The sequence below is a fragment of the Zophobas morio genome, unplaced genomic scaffold (genome assembly GCF_036711695.1).
Source record: "Zophobas morio isolate AGI-343-1 ecotype UQ-CSIRO unplaced genomic scaffold, CSIRO_AGI_Zmor_V1 ptg000031l, whole genome shotgun sequence".
Lineage (NCBI taxonomy): Eukaryota > Metazoa > Arthropoda > Insecta > Coleoptera > Tenebrionidae > Zophobas > Zophobas morio.
The window spans coordinates 3,071,970-3,088,064 of NW_026972136.1; the positions used below are offsets into that span (position 1 = coordinate 3,071,970).

At 28.3% G+C, this 16,095-nt stretch overlaps 1 protein-coding gene across 2 annotated transcripts in view; it reads left to right on the plus strand.

Annotated features, from left to right (window-relative positions):
* The first annotated feature begins 168 nt into the window (after positions 1 to 168).
* Positions 169 to 16,095, plus strand: part of LOC135139564 (uncharacterized) — a 65,295-nt gene continuing 49,368 nt past the window's right edge. Inside the window, exon 1 of one of the 2 annotated variants that reach the window (XM_064069857.1) lies at positions 169 to 206. In XM_064069857.1, coding sequence (XP_063925927.1) covers positions 184 to 206 — 23 coding nt within the window. In that variant the 5' untranslated portion in view covers positions 169 to 183. Of the gene's footprint in view, positions 207 to 514; positions 623 to 16,095 lie in introns of those variants that run through there. The other variant, XM_064069858.1, reaches the window with a different exon arrangement.

A 16,095-nucleotide genomic window follows, 5' to 3' on the forward strand; every position in this document is an offset into this window, starting at 1 on the left:
ATTATGTCATCATCACTTAAGCCATATATCACAATTTAGCCTCATTTGATTGGCATTCACGAAATAGAATTTCTTTGAGTTCACCAACTCGCACACTTAGTGTAATTGCTAAATGGACGTCGTTAAGTGACAGCGAGCCTACGTTTGGTAAAGTCGCGTTTGTAGAGAGCGCATTTGCATCAGATGCGGATCTTAGATAAGCAAAGGTAAGTGAACAGTCTTATGCGGCGCACCTGGAGCCGATTTTTCGAAATTATCAGGCCGGCGCTGGATTCGTCGTCAAAGTTATCGGCGATGTAAAATTTTAATGTTATTGGTGTGTTGACGACGCTGGAAAAAATTAAACGCATTTGTAATGAGTCAGGAGTCGAGATAACGGTAGGTACATGAGCAGATTGTTTTCTTTGCTTTTGTGGATTTGCTTAAACTATTGGTGTTATAAAGAGTACTATAATTTTGGGGTCGTCGCGAATTTCAAAGCATTTTTCCGCGGTGAGCGTTATCACGGCTATATGGTTTGTTAATAATAGTTGAGAGATAAGTTGGTTTATAAATGGTGGGTGAAAAATGATCTCGACAGTTCCAGCGGTTCGACTGTGAAGTCCACCGATATTTCTCTTGCGTAAGTAAAACACTATTTAACTAGCGATTAATTTTTAATATAGTTATTTACTAATAGTCAATAATTATAGTTAGTTTTGTAATTTTTAATTTTTTAATTGGACTGTTGTTTTTTTTCGATCGAATTAAATATGTCGAGTGCCGGTTTTTGTGTGTGGTGATTATTTTTATTTTCATTTTTGTGTTTCGTAAACATAACGGAGATGAGAATTTTTTTGGATGAGTGTTTTATTGGCTATTTTCCGGTTTATGAGTGTGTGGATTAGTACTTAGATATGTAAAAATCATATAAAAGTTACATCATTGCTCAAGAATTACATACATTTCTCTAATTTTAATTCCAAAATAGGCTAATTTGTATGCAGCTTGCGGCAAAAAAAAAGTGTGCCGTTAAGAATTTCGTTTTGAATCGGTACTGAATTATAACAAGTTTTTAAAATTTCGGATACGACTTTTCACCTTTTCCACACTTCCAAAAAGTACATTTTTTGTGTAAATGTTTAACCCAAAAAATTGATACAAATTTTAAATTTGCTAAAACAACGAAAAGTAGAGCAAATTATTGCGTCCAGTATTGCGTGTCTAGCGTGCAAGTTTTACTTAGGCCAAATAAGAGTTTAAATACACATATATCCTTGACAAAAATTTTCCATGTCCAAATAAGTTTTTAATAATATGTACCTTTTTAGCTCACGCAGAATAATTGTAGATTCCGTGGAGGTAAAAAATAAACTGTAACAAAAAATGTTCGTTTTCTTCAAAGTGCTTGAGAAAACGTGGACGCGCTTTTAATTTTGTTCTTTCATTAAATAAATAATATTTGTTTGAAGTGTCATAATTTTTTTTTCGATTTAGACAAAAATTAGTTTGAGCAGCTCAACCATGTTTTATTTCTGAAATTTCGATGCGACGTTGCCCCGGTATTTAAATTTTTTTGAAAATTTTGACAAAAAATCGCACTATATAGTATAAAAATATATAGCGTATTCCATTTAAAAAAACTAGGGTGTATATAGTGCTTAAAAACCGGCACGCTCTGTGTAATGGAAAATAATTTTATTGTTTACTGCTCAAGCAGCCATATAATGTTAAATTTTGATTTTTTTATATCTCGTAAGTATTATTAAATGACAGATTGAGAGACGCACGCTTAGTGATTCACTCTGTATATTAATTTTTTGAGATTGTAATTCTGATATGGACCTTTAAAGAATTTGCACACATTTTCGATCATCTTCAAAAATTACTGGCATTTTTCCGAAATCTCTAATGTGAAATAAAATGGCAAATTAGGATTTTCAAAAATTTTGTTTTTCAAACCGAATATTTAGAAAATCTTGTTCCCCACCTTATTTTTCAAATCAGTACGTCCAAATTTATGTCCAAGGATTTTTGATGATTTTTTGAACAATTTTTCAAAAACCAAGTTTTTCAATGAAAATTTTCGACGCGTTTTCACCATTTCGGGAATTACCTAAAGGGATTTCGAAATCCGGAAAATATTTTCTGATAAATTTCTTCATAATTGCCAAAATTAAATTGACAACTTTTTGACTTTGAAACCGAATATTTTGAAAATCTCGTTCAGGGTCGACATTTCAGACTTTTTGGTCATTTTGTAAGCAACTTCACCAAAGGAAAAAAGTTTTGTACGTATTCAGTTCGCTGAAAGAAACATAAAGGTGTTCCATTTCAAAAAGCTGAAATATTAGTACTTATTTGAAAACTGCAAAATTTTATTTTTTTATAAGCACTGTACATTAAGATTCAATTTTAATTTATTCCACAACAAAGTGTGTACTTTTATTTATCTCTCCACAAAATATTGTAACATAGACTTTAAAAATAACCCATTCGAGATTTTTCTGAACACTTCCAATTTCTCAAAATTTTCAAAAAAATTGGAATCTCTAAAATAAACTGTGATTATAAAGCCTGAGAAGATGTCAATACGAGTATGTAAAAGTATGTAGTGTATTGCATTTAAAAGACTACGGTATATGTAGCGCTTAAAATACGGAACGCTCTATATAATTGAAAGTAATTTTGTTGTTTGCTGTTCAAGTAGCCATATAATGTTCGGTTTTGATTTTTTATATCTCTTATTATTCACCCTGTATATTAATTTTTTGAGATTGTAAATCTGATATGGACCTTTAAAGAATTTCGACGCATTTTCGATCGTCTTCAAAAATTACTGCTATTTTTCAAGACGATAATATGAAATACATATTATGACAATTTTTAGAATTTTTAAAAATTTTGTTTTTCAAACCAAAAATTTCGAAAATCTTGCTCCGGGACGATAAGCACGCCATATTTTTCAAATCCGTACGTCTCAGAATTTTTGGGCAATTTTTCAAAAAGCCAAACTTTCAATGAAAATTTTCGACCATAATTAAATTGACAATTTTTCGACTTTGAAACAGAATATTTCGAAAATCTCGGTCAGGGATCTACATCTCAGAATTTTTTGTGAATTTTTAGGCAACTTTGCCAAAAAAGGTGTTTTTCGTCTTTATTTCCCCGAAAAACAAATACAAGGGGTTCCATTTAAAAAAAACTGAAATATCAGTATTTGAAAATTATTGTAAAAATGTATTTTTTATAAACACCTTGTTGGTACATGAATACTCAATTTTATTTACACTATAATAAAGCGTGTAGTTTTATTTATCTCTCTGCAAAATATTGTAACGGATTTTAAAACTAACCCTTTTGAGATTTTTTCTCAACCCTTCCTCTGCTCAAAATTTTCAAGAAAATTGGAATTTTTAAAATAAACTGTGATTATAAAGTCTGAGACGAGAAGATGTCAATAAGAATATGTAAAAATATATAGTGCATTTCATTAAAAAAAACTACGCTGTATATAGCGCCTGAAAAGCAGAACACTCTGAATTTTTGAAAATAATTTTGCTGTTTGCTGTGCAAGGAGCCATATGACGTTAGATATTGATTTTTTATATTCTTTATTATTAAGGAGCGCACAAGTGATTCACCCTGTATATTAAATTTTTGAGATTGTAATTTTGTTATGGACTTCCAAGAGCTTTCCTTGTGGATTTGGTTCTACAGAGGTTATTTTCGGCCCCATTTCTTCAAAAACTAAATTTTTCCGAAATCGTTCTAATATGTTGCAAATTTTGTTTTTCAAACCGAATATTTCGAAAATCTCGCCCCGGTACCATTAGAACGCCAAATTTTTGAAATTAGTACGTATATGTCTCAGAATTTTTGGTGAATTTTTGGATAATTTTTCAAAAAATTAAATTTTTCAATGAACATTTTTGACGAATTTTGGACTTTTTCGAAAAATCCTAAAAGGTTTTTTTTTTAATTTCGAACTTGAAGAATTATTTTCGGATTAATTTCTTCGAAAATGGCCACTCTTAATTAGGAATTTACATCTCAGAATGTTTTGGCGATTTTTAGACAACTTCGCCAAAAGAAAAGAAGTTTTTTACGGGACCATTTCTTCGAAAAAAAAAGCAAGGTGTTCTTAAAAAAAAACAAAATATCAATATTTGATCATTGTATTTTTTTTTTATAAATACTGTACATTAAGATTCACTTTTATTTATACCACAACAAAGCCTGTACTTTTATTTATCTCTCCAGAAAATATTGTTACAGATTTTAAAAATAAACCCTTTTAAGATTTTTTTCTAAACCCTTCCGTTGCTGAAAATTTGCAAGAAAATTGGAATAACATCGCAGGAAAATTTCTAAAATAACCTGTTATAAGCCCGGAGAAAATGTCAATAAGAAATGTAAAAATAACGAGCTTATGTATAGTACGTGACAACCAGAACACTCTGTATGATTGAAAATAATTTTACTGTTTGCTCTTCAAAGATCCGTATAACGTTAAATTTTTACTTTTTATATATCTTATTATTAAATGAGAAATCGAGGAGCGCACGATTAGTGATTCACCCTGTATATTGTTTTTTAAGATTGCAATTCTGATATGGCAATTTTTAGGATTTTAAAAAATTTTGTTTTGATTTTTTAAATCAGTACAAATGTATGTCCCAGAATTTTTGGCCAGTTTTTGGACAATTTTTCCGGAAACTAAATTTTTCAATCCAAATTTTCGACACATCGACCATTTCGAAAATTAAAAGGGATTTTTTTTAGATTTTCGAACTTCGGGAATTATTTCCGGATTAATTTATTCGAAAATAGCCACTTTTTTTCAGAATCTCCAAAATGAAATTGACAACTTTTCGACTTTCAAACAGAATATTTCGAAAATCTCAATCAGGTATCCACATAAACTTCAAATCTATAATTTCTAAAATCTTGCTTAACACGCTATAAATATTTTTAGAATCACTATGTCGAGAAATAGGTGCCAACATTTTTTTTAGGATTTTTAGACAACTTTTTTAAAGCAATTTTTTTTTATATTCCCCCTTATGAAAATTTTGACACATTTTTAAACAATACGAAAATTACCTAATTTTTTTGTCCATTTCAACCCTTTGAAGTTATTTCCGTTTCATTTCTTCGGAAATTCGTATAATTTTTCAAGAATGTCAAACTGAAATATGCCGATGTTTAGAATTTTTAAAAATTGTCTTTTTCAAATCGAATATTTCGAAAATGTGGTTCTGGGATCATAAAAACGCTATATTATTAGAATCAGCACGTCGAAATTTCTAAAATAACCTGTTCTAAGGCTAGAAAAAATGTCGATAAGAATGTGTAAATATAACTAGCCTGTATATAATACGTGAGAACCAGAATACTCTGTATAATTGAAAATAATTTTACTGTTTGCTCTTCAAAGAGCCATATAACGTTAAATTTTTACTTTTTATATATCTTACTATTAAATAAGAAATCGAGGAGCGCACGATTAGTGATTCACCCTGTATATTATTTTTTTGAGATTGTAATTCTGATATGGAGTTTCGAAGAATTTCGACACATTTTCGATCACCTTAAAAAAATTACTGCCATTTTTCCGAAATCTCTCTAATATGTATGCAATGCAAGGCAACATGGCAATTTTTAGGATTTACAAAAATTTTGTTTTTATTTTTTAAATCTGTACGTCCAAATGTATGTCCCAGAATTTTTGATGAATCTTTGGACAATTTTTCCGAAAATTACATTTTTCAATCAAAATTTTCGACACATTGTCCAGTTCGAAAATTATTTAAAGGGATTTTTTTAGATTTCGAAATCCGCGAATTATTTCCGGATTAATCTCTTCGAAAATAGCCACTATTTTTCAAAATCTAAAAAATCAAATTGATAACTTTTCGACTTTGAAACAAAATATTTCGAAAATCTTGCTTAACACGCTATAAATGTTTTTAGAATCACTACGTCGAGAAATAGGTCCCAATATTTTTTGAAAATTTTGGCACATCTACGAAATTTATCTAAAGGATTTTTTTGTCCATTTTTGACCCTTAGAAGTTATTTCCGTTTCATTTCTTCGAAAATTCCTACAATATTTCAAGAATGTTGAACCGAAATATGTGGATTTTTAGAATTTTAGAAACTGTTTTTTTAAGTCGAATATTTCGAAAATTTTGTTTCATAAAAACGCTATATTTTTAGAATTAGCATGACAAGATTGATATCCTAATATTTTTTGAGAATTTTTAGACAATAACTTTGCTGGAAGCAAAATTTTTCAAAACTTTTGTGAAATTGTCGACACTTTCGACCATTTTCAAAACTACCTAAAGAGATTTTTTTGTAGATTTCGACCTGCACAAGTCCTTTTCGACTTCATTTCGTAGAAAATTCATAACCATTTTTCTTTAATCGACACAATGATGTATACCAAAGGATTTTTTTTTTAATTTTGTCCTATAGAAGCTATTTTCTGCTTCATTTCTTCGAAAATTCCTACGTTTTTCAAGAATCTCGAATCAGAAATACGTTAATTTTTAGGTATTTCAAAAATTTTCTTTTTCAAACCGAATATTTTGAAATGTGGCTTGAGGATCATAGAAACGCTATACATATTTTTTAAATCTGCACGTTTTAGGTTTTAGAATCATATATTTTTTTAAATTCTGATGCGACGTTGTAACTTTATTTCAATTTTTTTGAAAATTTTAACAAAAAATTCGCAATATTTTTTCAAATCCACGTCGCACTATTTTGTGGAGGAATAAACCGAGGTATGTGCGTGGCTGTGGTATCCGTGAAATCAATTTTTAATATATAGAGTGTTTTCAAAAAATTCTTAAACGTTAGAAATCTCAAATACCATGTTTCAGTTTTTTTGAAGTGGAACATACTATTTTATTATTGCATTTTACTGATTTTTTTCTTAAAAATAACTGTAAATATAGAAACTATTTTGCGAAAAAAGAATAACTTCATAAAAAATAATACACAGTGTTCTGTTTGAAAAACTGAACATCAGTATCTGAAAATGGTAAAAGTTTTTTTTAAACACTACGTTAACATTCAGTTTTATTTTTATTACAACAAAACGTGTATTTTTATTTATCTCTCTACAAAATATTATAACACAGATTTTAAAAATAATCCTGTTGCGATTTTTGCTGAAAATTATCAAGAAAATTGGAATAACGTCGGTGCAGAATTTCAAAAGTAACGTTTGGTTATAAGGCCTGAAAAATGTATAGTGCATTCTATTAAAAAAAAAACTACACTGTAGGTATATAGTGTCTGAAAACCAGAACACTCTGTATAATTGAAAATAATTTTGTTTGCTGTGCAAGGAGCCATATGACTGTAGGTATTGATTTTTCATATCTCTTATTATTAAGTGAGATATCGAGGAGCGCACGATTAGTGATTCACCCTGTATATTAATTTTTTGAGATTGTAATTCTGATATGGACTTTTAAAGAAAATCGACGCATTTTCGATCATCTTTAAAAACTACTTAAAGGAATTTGCTGTCGATTTTGACCTAAAAAATAATACAGAGTGTTCCACTTGAAAAAACTGAACATCAGTATCTGAAAATGGTAAGTTTTTCTATTTTCGGGCTCATTTCTTCAAAAATGACTGCTATTTTTCCGAAATCCCACTAATATGAAAAACCTACATATGAAAGTTTTTAGAATTTTTAAAAAATTGTGTTTTCGAAATCGAATGTTTCGAAAATTTTGCTCCGAGACGCCATATTTTTCAAATCAGTACTCCAAATGTATGTCCCTGAATTTTTGGACAATTTTTTCGAAAATGATCCAAAGGGATTTTTTTTTAGATTTCGAACCCCGGGAATTATTTCCGGATTAATTTTTTCGAAAATAGACACTTTTTTTTCAAAATCTCCAAAATCAAATTACAACTTTTCGACTTTGAAACAGATTCGAAAATCTTGCGTAACACGCTATAAATGTTTTTAGAATGAACACGTCGAAAAATAATGTTCCAATTTTTTTGAGAATTTCTAGGTAACTTTTTTAAAGCTAAATTTTTCTATATTCCCGCTTGTGAAAATTTTGACACATTTCTAACCATCCACGAAAATTACCTAAAGGATTTTTTTGTCCATTTCGACTCTTAGAAGTTATTTCCGTTTCATGTCTTCGGAAATTTCTATAATTTTTCTCGAACTGAATTATGTCGATTTTTAGAATTTTGTTTTTCAAATGGAATATTTCGAAAATGTGCTTCTGGGATCATAAAAATGCTCTATTTTTAGAATCAGCATGGCAAGATTGATATCCCAGTATCTTTTGAGGATTTTTAGATAATTTTTCTGAAAGTTAAAATTTTCAACACTTATTTGGCTATTTGCGAAAATTACCCAAAGGGGTTTCTTTTTATTTTGTGCTATAGAAGCTATTTTCTGCTTCATTTCTTCGAAATTTCCTACGTTTTTCAAGAATCTCAAATCGGAAATACGTAATTTTTTTTATTTTCTTTTTCAAACCGAATATTTTGAAAATATGGTTTTAGGATCATAAAAACGCTATATTTTTAAAATTTTATTTTTCAATTTCACCAAAAAAAAGGTTTTTACAGCCTCACTATTTCTAAAAAAAAAACAGGGTGTTCTCTTTGAAAAAACAGAAATATTATATTTGAAAATTGTAAAAATTTATTTTTTATGAACATTGTACATTAAGATTCAATTTTATTTATTCCACAACAAACCGTGTACTTTTATTTATCTCTCCACAAAATATTGTGACACAGATTTTAAAAATAACATTGAGATTTTTTTTCTGAAAAATTTCCAGAAAATAGGAATAACCAAAATAACTCTGATTTGGACAGATCTGTATTTTAGCTAATTAGGAAAAGTGGGTAAGCTATTCCTTAGATAATAACTGATAAAATCTAGCAATAAAGTAACTTGACATTAAAAAAAATAAAAAAAGCATTTTTGATTGAAGATTTTTCGATATGACGGCATGGATTTTTTAGAGGGGATTAATAAATCAGTTTTAGTCCGTCTTCTTAATCCCAAAACTATTGTTGATATCCACCCAAAAGTCGATTGTATAATGTCAGAGATATAGTGTAAAATCTGGAAGTTAAATTTTATTTTATTATTATTTTTTCTACAAACAGTATACGTAAAATTAAAAATAGTGACGCAGTTTTTTTGACGCCTATCTTAAAGTTTTAAGTAATCGGTTTGGTAGTTTCAGAGATAAGGTACATTAAGGAAAATCGCCAACAGATGAAAACCTACATTTTCGTATTCTGTGAACTGTAAAACACAAAAAAGACATGAAATTACAGATTCGTAAAAAGGGTTATTGCAACACTCCCTTGAGCTATCGCTCGAAAAATACAAGTTAATCAACGATTGTTTTAACTTATTAAAACTCGAAAATCCAAGCAGAGTACATTATTTTTTTAGAAATTCCATTCTCTTTAGTAATATAATAAAAAAAAAAGTGTTAACTATTTTTTCAAGGATGTTGAATTTAATTTCCACTATAATTTAAAAAAACACCAGTATTTAAAACGAGTTATACAAAAATACTGATAAAAAATATACAGGGTATCTCAGCTAACTCTCCGTGAAACAGTGAAATTTTTGACGATTTCGTCTACAAAAAGATGATCTTTTGTTAAACAGAACTTCCCTCGTCCCTGAAATACAATCAGATAAATCCAGAAAAAATGTAGATAAATGAATATCATAGGGGAAAAATCGAGGCGGATTCATAAACCACATGTACAGGAGTACGTTAGTTTGTAAAATTTAAATCTCATTGCAAATGAAAACCGTATTTTTATTTCGAATGCAACAAATTTTTATTTGTCTTTAGAAGTTTGACTTTTTAACCAAATAATTATTTCATTCAAGCTTCGTTCGATAGTAATATGAAATATCACGTAATACGTAAGGACTATATGCTGACAGAAAATAATTTTTGCCCAATCTAAAGGCAAATTTAATTTTTTAAATGCGCGGTGTTTTGTTGGTTGCCTAGCCGCAGCGAGGGCGTTGAGGTCCATATTATTGTTAACAGCATCGATTTCCTGTTACATTAACATCCAAATTTATTGCAGTGTCGAAGACAAGAAAGTTTTACTAAAACCCACCCAAAATTTGTATTCACAAATTAACCAACAAAAATAAGATAAGTTTTAAACCCGTCTTAGACGCCAATATGTCATAATTGATATGGTTATTGTAAAATTATAAAATCGCTAATTGATGGATTTCCGACGTTATCGGTAGTTTTGTTTCTAAAGACAGTTTTAGAGTGTTTAATCCCTTAGGTGCGGTGGAATTTCAAGCACGTGGAGTACGTAGGTATAAATTTTTACACTATCGTAATTCCCATATATTTGTTCCAAAAATCCGAATTCGTGCAATATTAACCGAAAATAAAACGAATTATGTTAATAGTTTCTGTGATCGAGTTTTCAAAATCATTTCTGTTCCCGTATCAGGCACTCGTTTGCTTGAAGCTTCCGTGACCCCATCAAAGACAACAAATTTGATTAATGTGAATCCCACTGTAAGCCCATTATGGAAGCATTTTACCATCAGATACCATCCATGTCCCAAAAACGGTTATCTAAAACCTTGGCGCTATTAATTTCGACCTTTGCGTGCAATTTGTTTAAAACTCTAACCCTCAACAGCGCACTTTGCGGCTAGGAAATCGGAAAATTCGGTTTACCGTCAGTCAATGACACTTTAATCGAATTCGCACCGATAAAAAACCAATCCTTGATTTATGTATCGGCAAAAATTTTTTCGTTGGCTTAGGATTGAAAATTATCGGGATTGTGCGTCTTATCGACCAGTCCATTTAAAATTTATAGCTACATATGTATGTTTTTTTTATCTGGAAACTTGCCAGCGCATTGTCTAATATTTGCTCAAACATGTCTCGACTAAATGTAACAATCCCCCTGATAAGAAATGTTTATCATCCGTCGAATTACACAACATCCACTCCCAGTAATAATAGAGTCGTATTTTTTAATAAATTAATCTAATGGGAAGTTACGTAACAGGACAATTACCGACTTACTCCATTATTCCGTCTTTCTCGCACGTAGTGCCAATTACAGCTCTAATGACTCTAATTCAGTGTCCTACCTAAAAACCCCAAGCCATTTAATTAGTCCGTCTCTTTTCCGCTTAAACGTTTCGAATTGATTTCGAGCCGGTACAGGACGAAACGAGAACTTGCAGTGCGTGACTCTTTCAAATTATTTTAATGATTTGCTGGCTGGGGCGTCCTTGATCGCCTAACCTTGCACTTGTACCATATTATGGTGGCCCGAAAAACACTCGATGTTCGCCGGATTTCCGTTCAATTAGAGCGACGTGGGCCAGGGCCGTGGTTACCTGTGGTCAGACAGGAGGAGAGAGTGTCAAAGGGCTGCTGAGTTTGGTTTTGTGTGTCGTTTTTGTTGATTTTCTTAATTGCAAATTAAATGATTTGGCGATTTTTTTGCAAAAAAGTGAATGTTTAGGTTGGGTTGAATCTCAGCCTTGGAACTTCCCTGTACATAAAAACATAATTGGTATTGTTTTTGAATCTGGTGGAGTCCGACAGGTTGTCAGACTGGTTTTTGATTAGAAGTCAAAAATCGTGGTGTTTAATTGATGTATTTTTATTTGCTGGAACTGTGTTTTGCAAAGAATTGGTAATTTTAAGAGTTTAGCTAAAATTTGGCTAATTATACCCACTAACAATTTGAAGACGTCACGTCCAATTTTTATAATAGTAAATTTATGAATCCGTGTTGAAACTTTGAAGCTGCAAAACCGAATGATCTGAAATTTAGCCAACGTTTTAAGGTTATCCTCTCCTCAAAAATTGATGATCTCAAAATTTTGCCGAACAAATCTTCTCTGAAATATGTAAAATAATATGACTCTGCGCTTGTGGTTTAATTTTTTCAGTTTCTGATTTTCTCGACTTTCAAATTTTTTAATTGTTCGATTCTTCAATGTTTCGCTTCGCAATTTCTCAATTTTGCAATTTTTCGATTTTACAATTTGTCGTTGTTTCGATTTTTCGTTTTTCGATTTTTTTGTTTCTCAATTTTTAGTTTTTAGATTTTTCAATTTTTCGTTTCTTCAGTTTTTCAAGTTCTTGATTTATATCTTACAATTTTTCGACTTCCTAATTTTTTAATTTTTCGTTTCTTCAATTTTGCAATTTTTAGGTTTTACAATTTTTCGATTTTTCGTTTTCGAATTTTTAGTATGTCATTTTTTAGTTTCTAGATTTTTCAGTTTTTCGTTTCTTCAGTTTTTCGAGTTCTTGATTTATATCTTACAATTTTTCGACTTCCAAATTTTTTAATTTTTCGTTTCTTCAATGTTTCGTTTCGCAATTTCTCAATTTTGCAATTTTTCGATTTTACAATTTTTCGTTTTTTCGTTTTTCGATTTTTTAGTTTCTCAATTTTTAGTTTTTATATTTTATAAGTTTTCGTGTCTTCAGTTTTGCAAGTTCTTGATTTTATCTTACAATTTTTCGACTTCCCATTTTTTTTTATTTTTCGTTTTTTCAATTTTGGAATTTTTAGATTTTACAGTTTTTCGTTTTTTCGATTTTTCGTTTTCGAATTTTAAGTATCTCAATTTTTAGTTTTTAGATTTTTCAATTTTTCGTTTCTTCAGTTTTTCAAGTTTTTGATTTATATCTTACAATTTTTCGCCTTCCAAATTTTTTAATTTTTCGTTTCTTTAATGTCGCGTTTCACAATTTTCCAATTTTTCGATTTTACAATTTTTAATTTTCTCGATTTTTCGCTTTCGAATTTTTAGTATCTCAATTTTTAGTTTTTAGATTTTTCAATTTTTCGTTTCTTCAGTTTTTCATGTTCTTGATTTATATCTTACAATTTTTCGCTTTCCAAATTTTTTAATTTTTCGTTTCTTTAATGTCGCGTTTCACAATTTTGCAATTTTTCGATTTTACAATTTTTAATTTTCTCGATTTTTCGTTTTCGAATTTTTAGTATCTCAATTTTTAGTTTTTAGATTTTTCAATTTTTCGTTTCTTCAGTTTTTCATGTTCTTGATTTATATCTTACAATTTTTCGACTTCCAAATTTTTTATTTTTTCGTTTCTTCAATAAGTATTTCGTTTCGTAATTTCTCAATTTTGCAAATATTCGATTTTACAATTTTTCATTTTTTCGATTTTTCGTTTTTCGATTTTTTAGTTTCTCAATGTTTGGTTTTTATATTTTTCAATTTTTCGTGTCTTCTGTTTTTCAAGTTCTTGATTTTATCTTACAATTTTTCGAATTCTCAAATTTTTAATTTTCCGTTTCTCCAATTTTGCAATTTTTAGATTTTACAATTTTTCATTTTTTCGATTTTACAGTTTTCAAATTTTTCCTGTCTCAATTTTTAGTTTTTATATTTTATAATTTTTCGTGTCTTCAGTTTTTCAAGTTCTTGATTTTATCTTACAATTTTTCGACTTCCCAATTTTTTAATTTTCCGTTTCTTCAATTTTGCAATTTTTCGATTTTACAGTTTTTCGTTTTTTCGATTTTTCGTTTTCGAATTTTAAGTATCTCAATTTTTAGTTTTTAGATTTTTCAATTTTTCGTTTCTTCAGTTTTTCAAGTTCTTGATTTTATCTTACAATTTTTCGACTTCCCAATTTTTTAATTTTCCGTTTCTTCAATTTTGCAATTTTTCGATTTTACAATTTTTCGTTTTTCCGATTTTTCGTTTTTCGAATTTTTAGTATCCCAAATTTTAGTTTTTAGATTTTTCAGTTTTTTGTTTCTTCAATTATTCAAGTTCTTGATTTTTATTTTTCAATTTCTCAGTGTTACGATTTTTTAATTTTTCAATTTTCCTTCTTGAAGTTTTTAATTAATAATTTTTCATCTTTTTTGTTTTTTCAATATGTAAGTGGATTTTTCATTGTTTCGGTTTTATAATTTTTGGTTTTTTCGACTTAAATTTTTTCAATTTTTCAATCTGTTTGCAGTTTATAATTGTTCGTTTATCTACTCAATTTTTCAAATTTTTGATTTCTCAATTATCCGATTTTCCCATTTCTTTCATATTCAATATTTTGGTTATACAATATTTTGTTTTTTCGATTTTGCATTTTCTCGATTTTTAAGTTTCCAAAGTTTCATCGTTCGATTTTTCAATTTTTCGTTTCTTCAGGTTTTTAATTAATAATTTTTCATCTTTTTTATTTTTTCAACATATGTAACTGGATTTTTCAATGTTTCGGTTTTATAATTTTTGTTTTTTTCAACTTAAATTTTTCAACTTTTTATTTTCTCGCCTTCCAGATTTTTAATTTTTTCGTTTCTTCAGTTTCTTTAATTTGTAATTTTTAATTTTTCGTTTACTTACTCAATTTTTCAAATTTTCAATCTTTGATTTTTCAATTCCTCGAAAATAAAATTTTCCAATTATCCGATTTTCCCATTTCTTTAGATTTCGATATTTCTATTTTTAAGTTTTTAAAGTTTCAATCTTTCGTTTTACAGTTTTTCATTTCTTCAACTTTTTAAGTTCTTAATTAATAATTTTTCCCTTTTTTATTTCTTTCAGTATGTATTTCGCTCTTTCAATGTCTCGGTCTTAAATTTTTTATTTTTTCAATTTTTCGTTTCTTCAATTTTTCGACTGCAATTTTTCAACATTTCAGTTTTTCATTTTTTCGATTTTTCATTTCCTTTATTTTTTAAATGTTTCTTTCGTTTATTCAATCTTTCACATTTTCAATCTTTGATTTTTTAATTTCTCGATATTACAATTTTTTAATTTTTCAATTCTGCAATTTTTGAAATTCTCAATTATCCGATTTTCAGATTTCTTTAATCTCCAATGTTTTGATTTTATTTCGTTTTTTTTTTATTTTAAAGTTTCTAAATTTGCAATCGTTCGATTTAAAATTTTTCGGATCCTCAATTTTTCAAGATCTGGATTTCCAATTTTTAGATTTTTCAAAGTTTTCATTTTATGCTTTTTCGTTTTTTCATTTTTGATTTTTTAATATTACAATTTTGCGATTTTTCCATTTTTTTGAATCGAAAAGTTGAAAAATCTAAAAACTGAAAAACCGAAAAATTAAAAATCGAAAAACTAAAAAATTGGAAGTTGCTCATCGAAGAATTGAAAAAACGAAAAATTGAAACATTGGAAAACAAAAAAATCGAAAATAATTAATGAATCGAAAAATTAAAAAAAAAGAAAAAACGCCAAAGCGAAAAATGGAAAACCCAAAAATTGAAAAATCGAAAAATTTAAAAGTCCGAAAATTGTAACACTGAAAGATCGAGAATTTGAAAACCGGAAAATCGAGAAATTGAAAAATTAAAAATCCAAAAAATTGAAAAAGCGGATACATGAAAATTGAAAAATGGAAAAATTCTAAAATCGTGAAAACGAAAAAATGATACATTTTAAAAATCATTAGTTATTGTTATTACATATTTAAAACGAAAATTAGAAAATTTGCAAGTCAAAAACTGAAGTAACAAAAAATTGAAAAAACAAAAAATTTAAAAATCTAGAAGTCGAAAAATCGAAAAATTGAAAACCAAAAAAATCAAACTGAAAGAATAAAGAAAATAAAAAACGAAAACAAAAAATAAAATTGCAGATCGAAAAATTGAAGAAATGAAAAATTGAAGAACCAAAAACTGAAAAATTAAAAATAGACAACTCGGGAAATTGTCAAGCGAAAAATTGCACAAATAAAATTGAAAAATCAAAAAATTATAAAATTCAAAAATTGGAAAAAACTGAAAAATTAAAACTGAAATCCCGGGAAATTGTAAATGGAAAATTTGAAGAAATACAAAATTCAAGAATCGAAAAACTGAAAGGTGAAAACTCTGGAAATTGTAAACTGAAAATTTGCCTAATGAAAATTGAAAAGCTTGAAAAAAATTAAAATAAAAGACCGAAACGAAAAATGGCAAATAGAAAAATTGAAGAAACGAAAAATTGAAAAAATTGTAATTGTAAAAGTAAAAAATTACTCCCCTATAAACTTGAAAAGAAGATAAAAACCGAAATGAAAACTTGGAAATCGA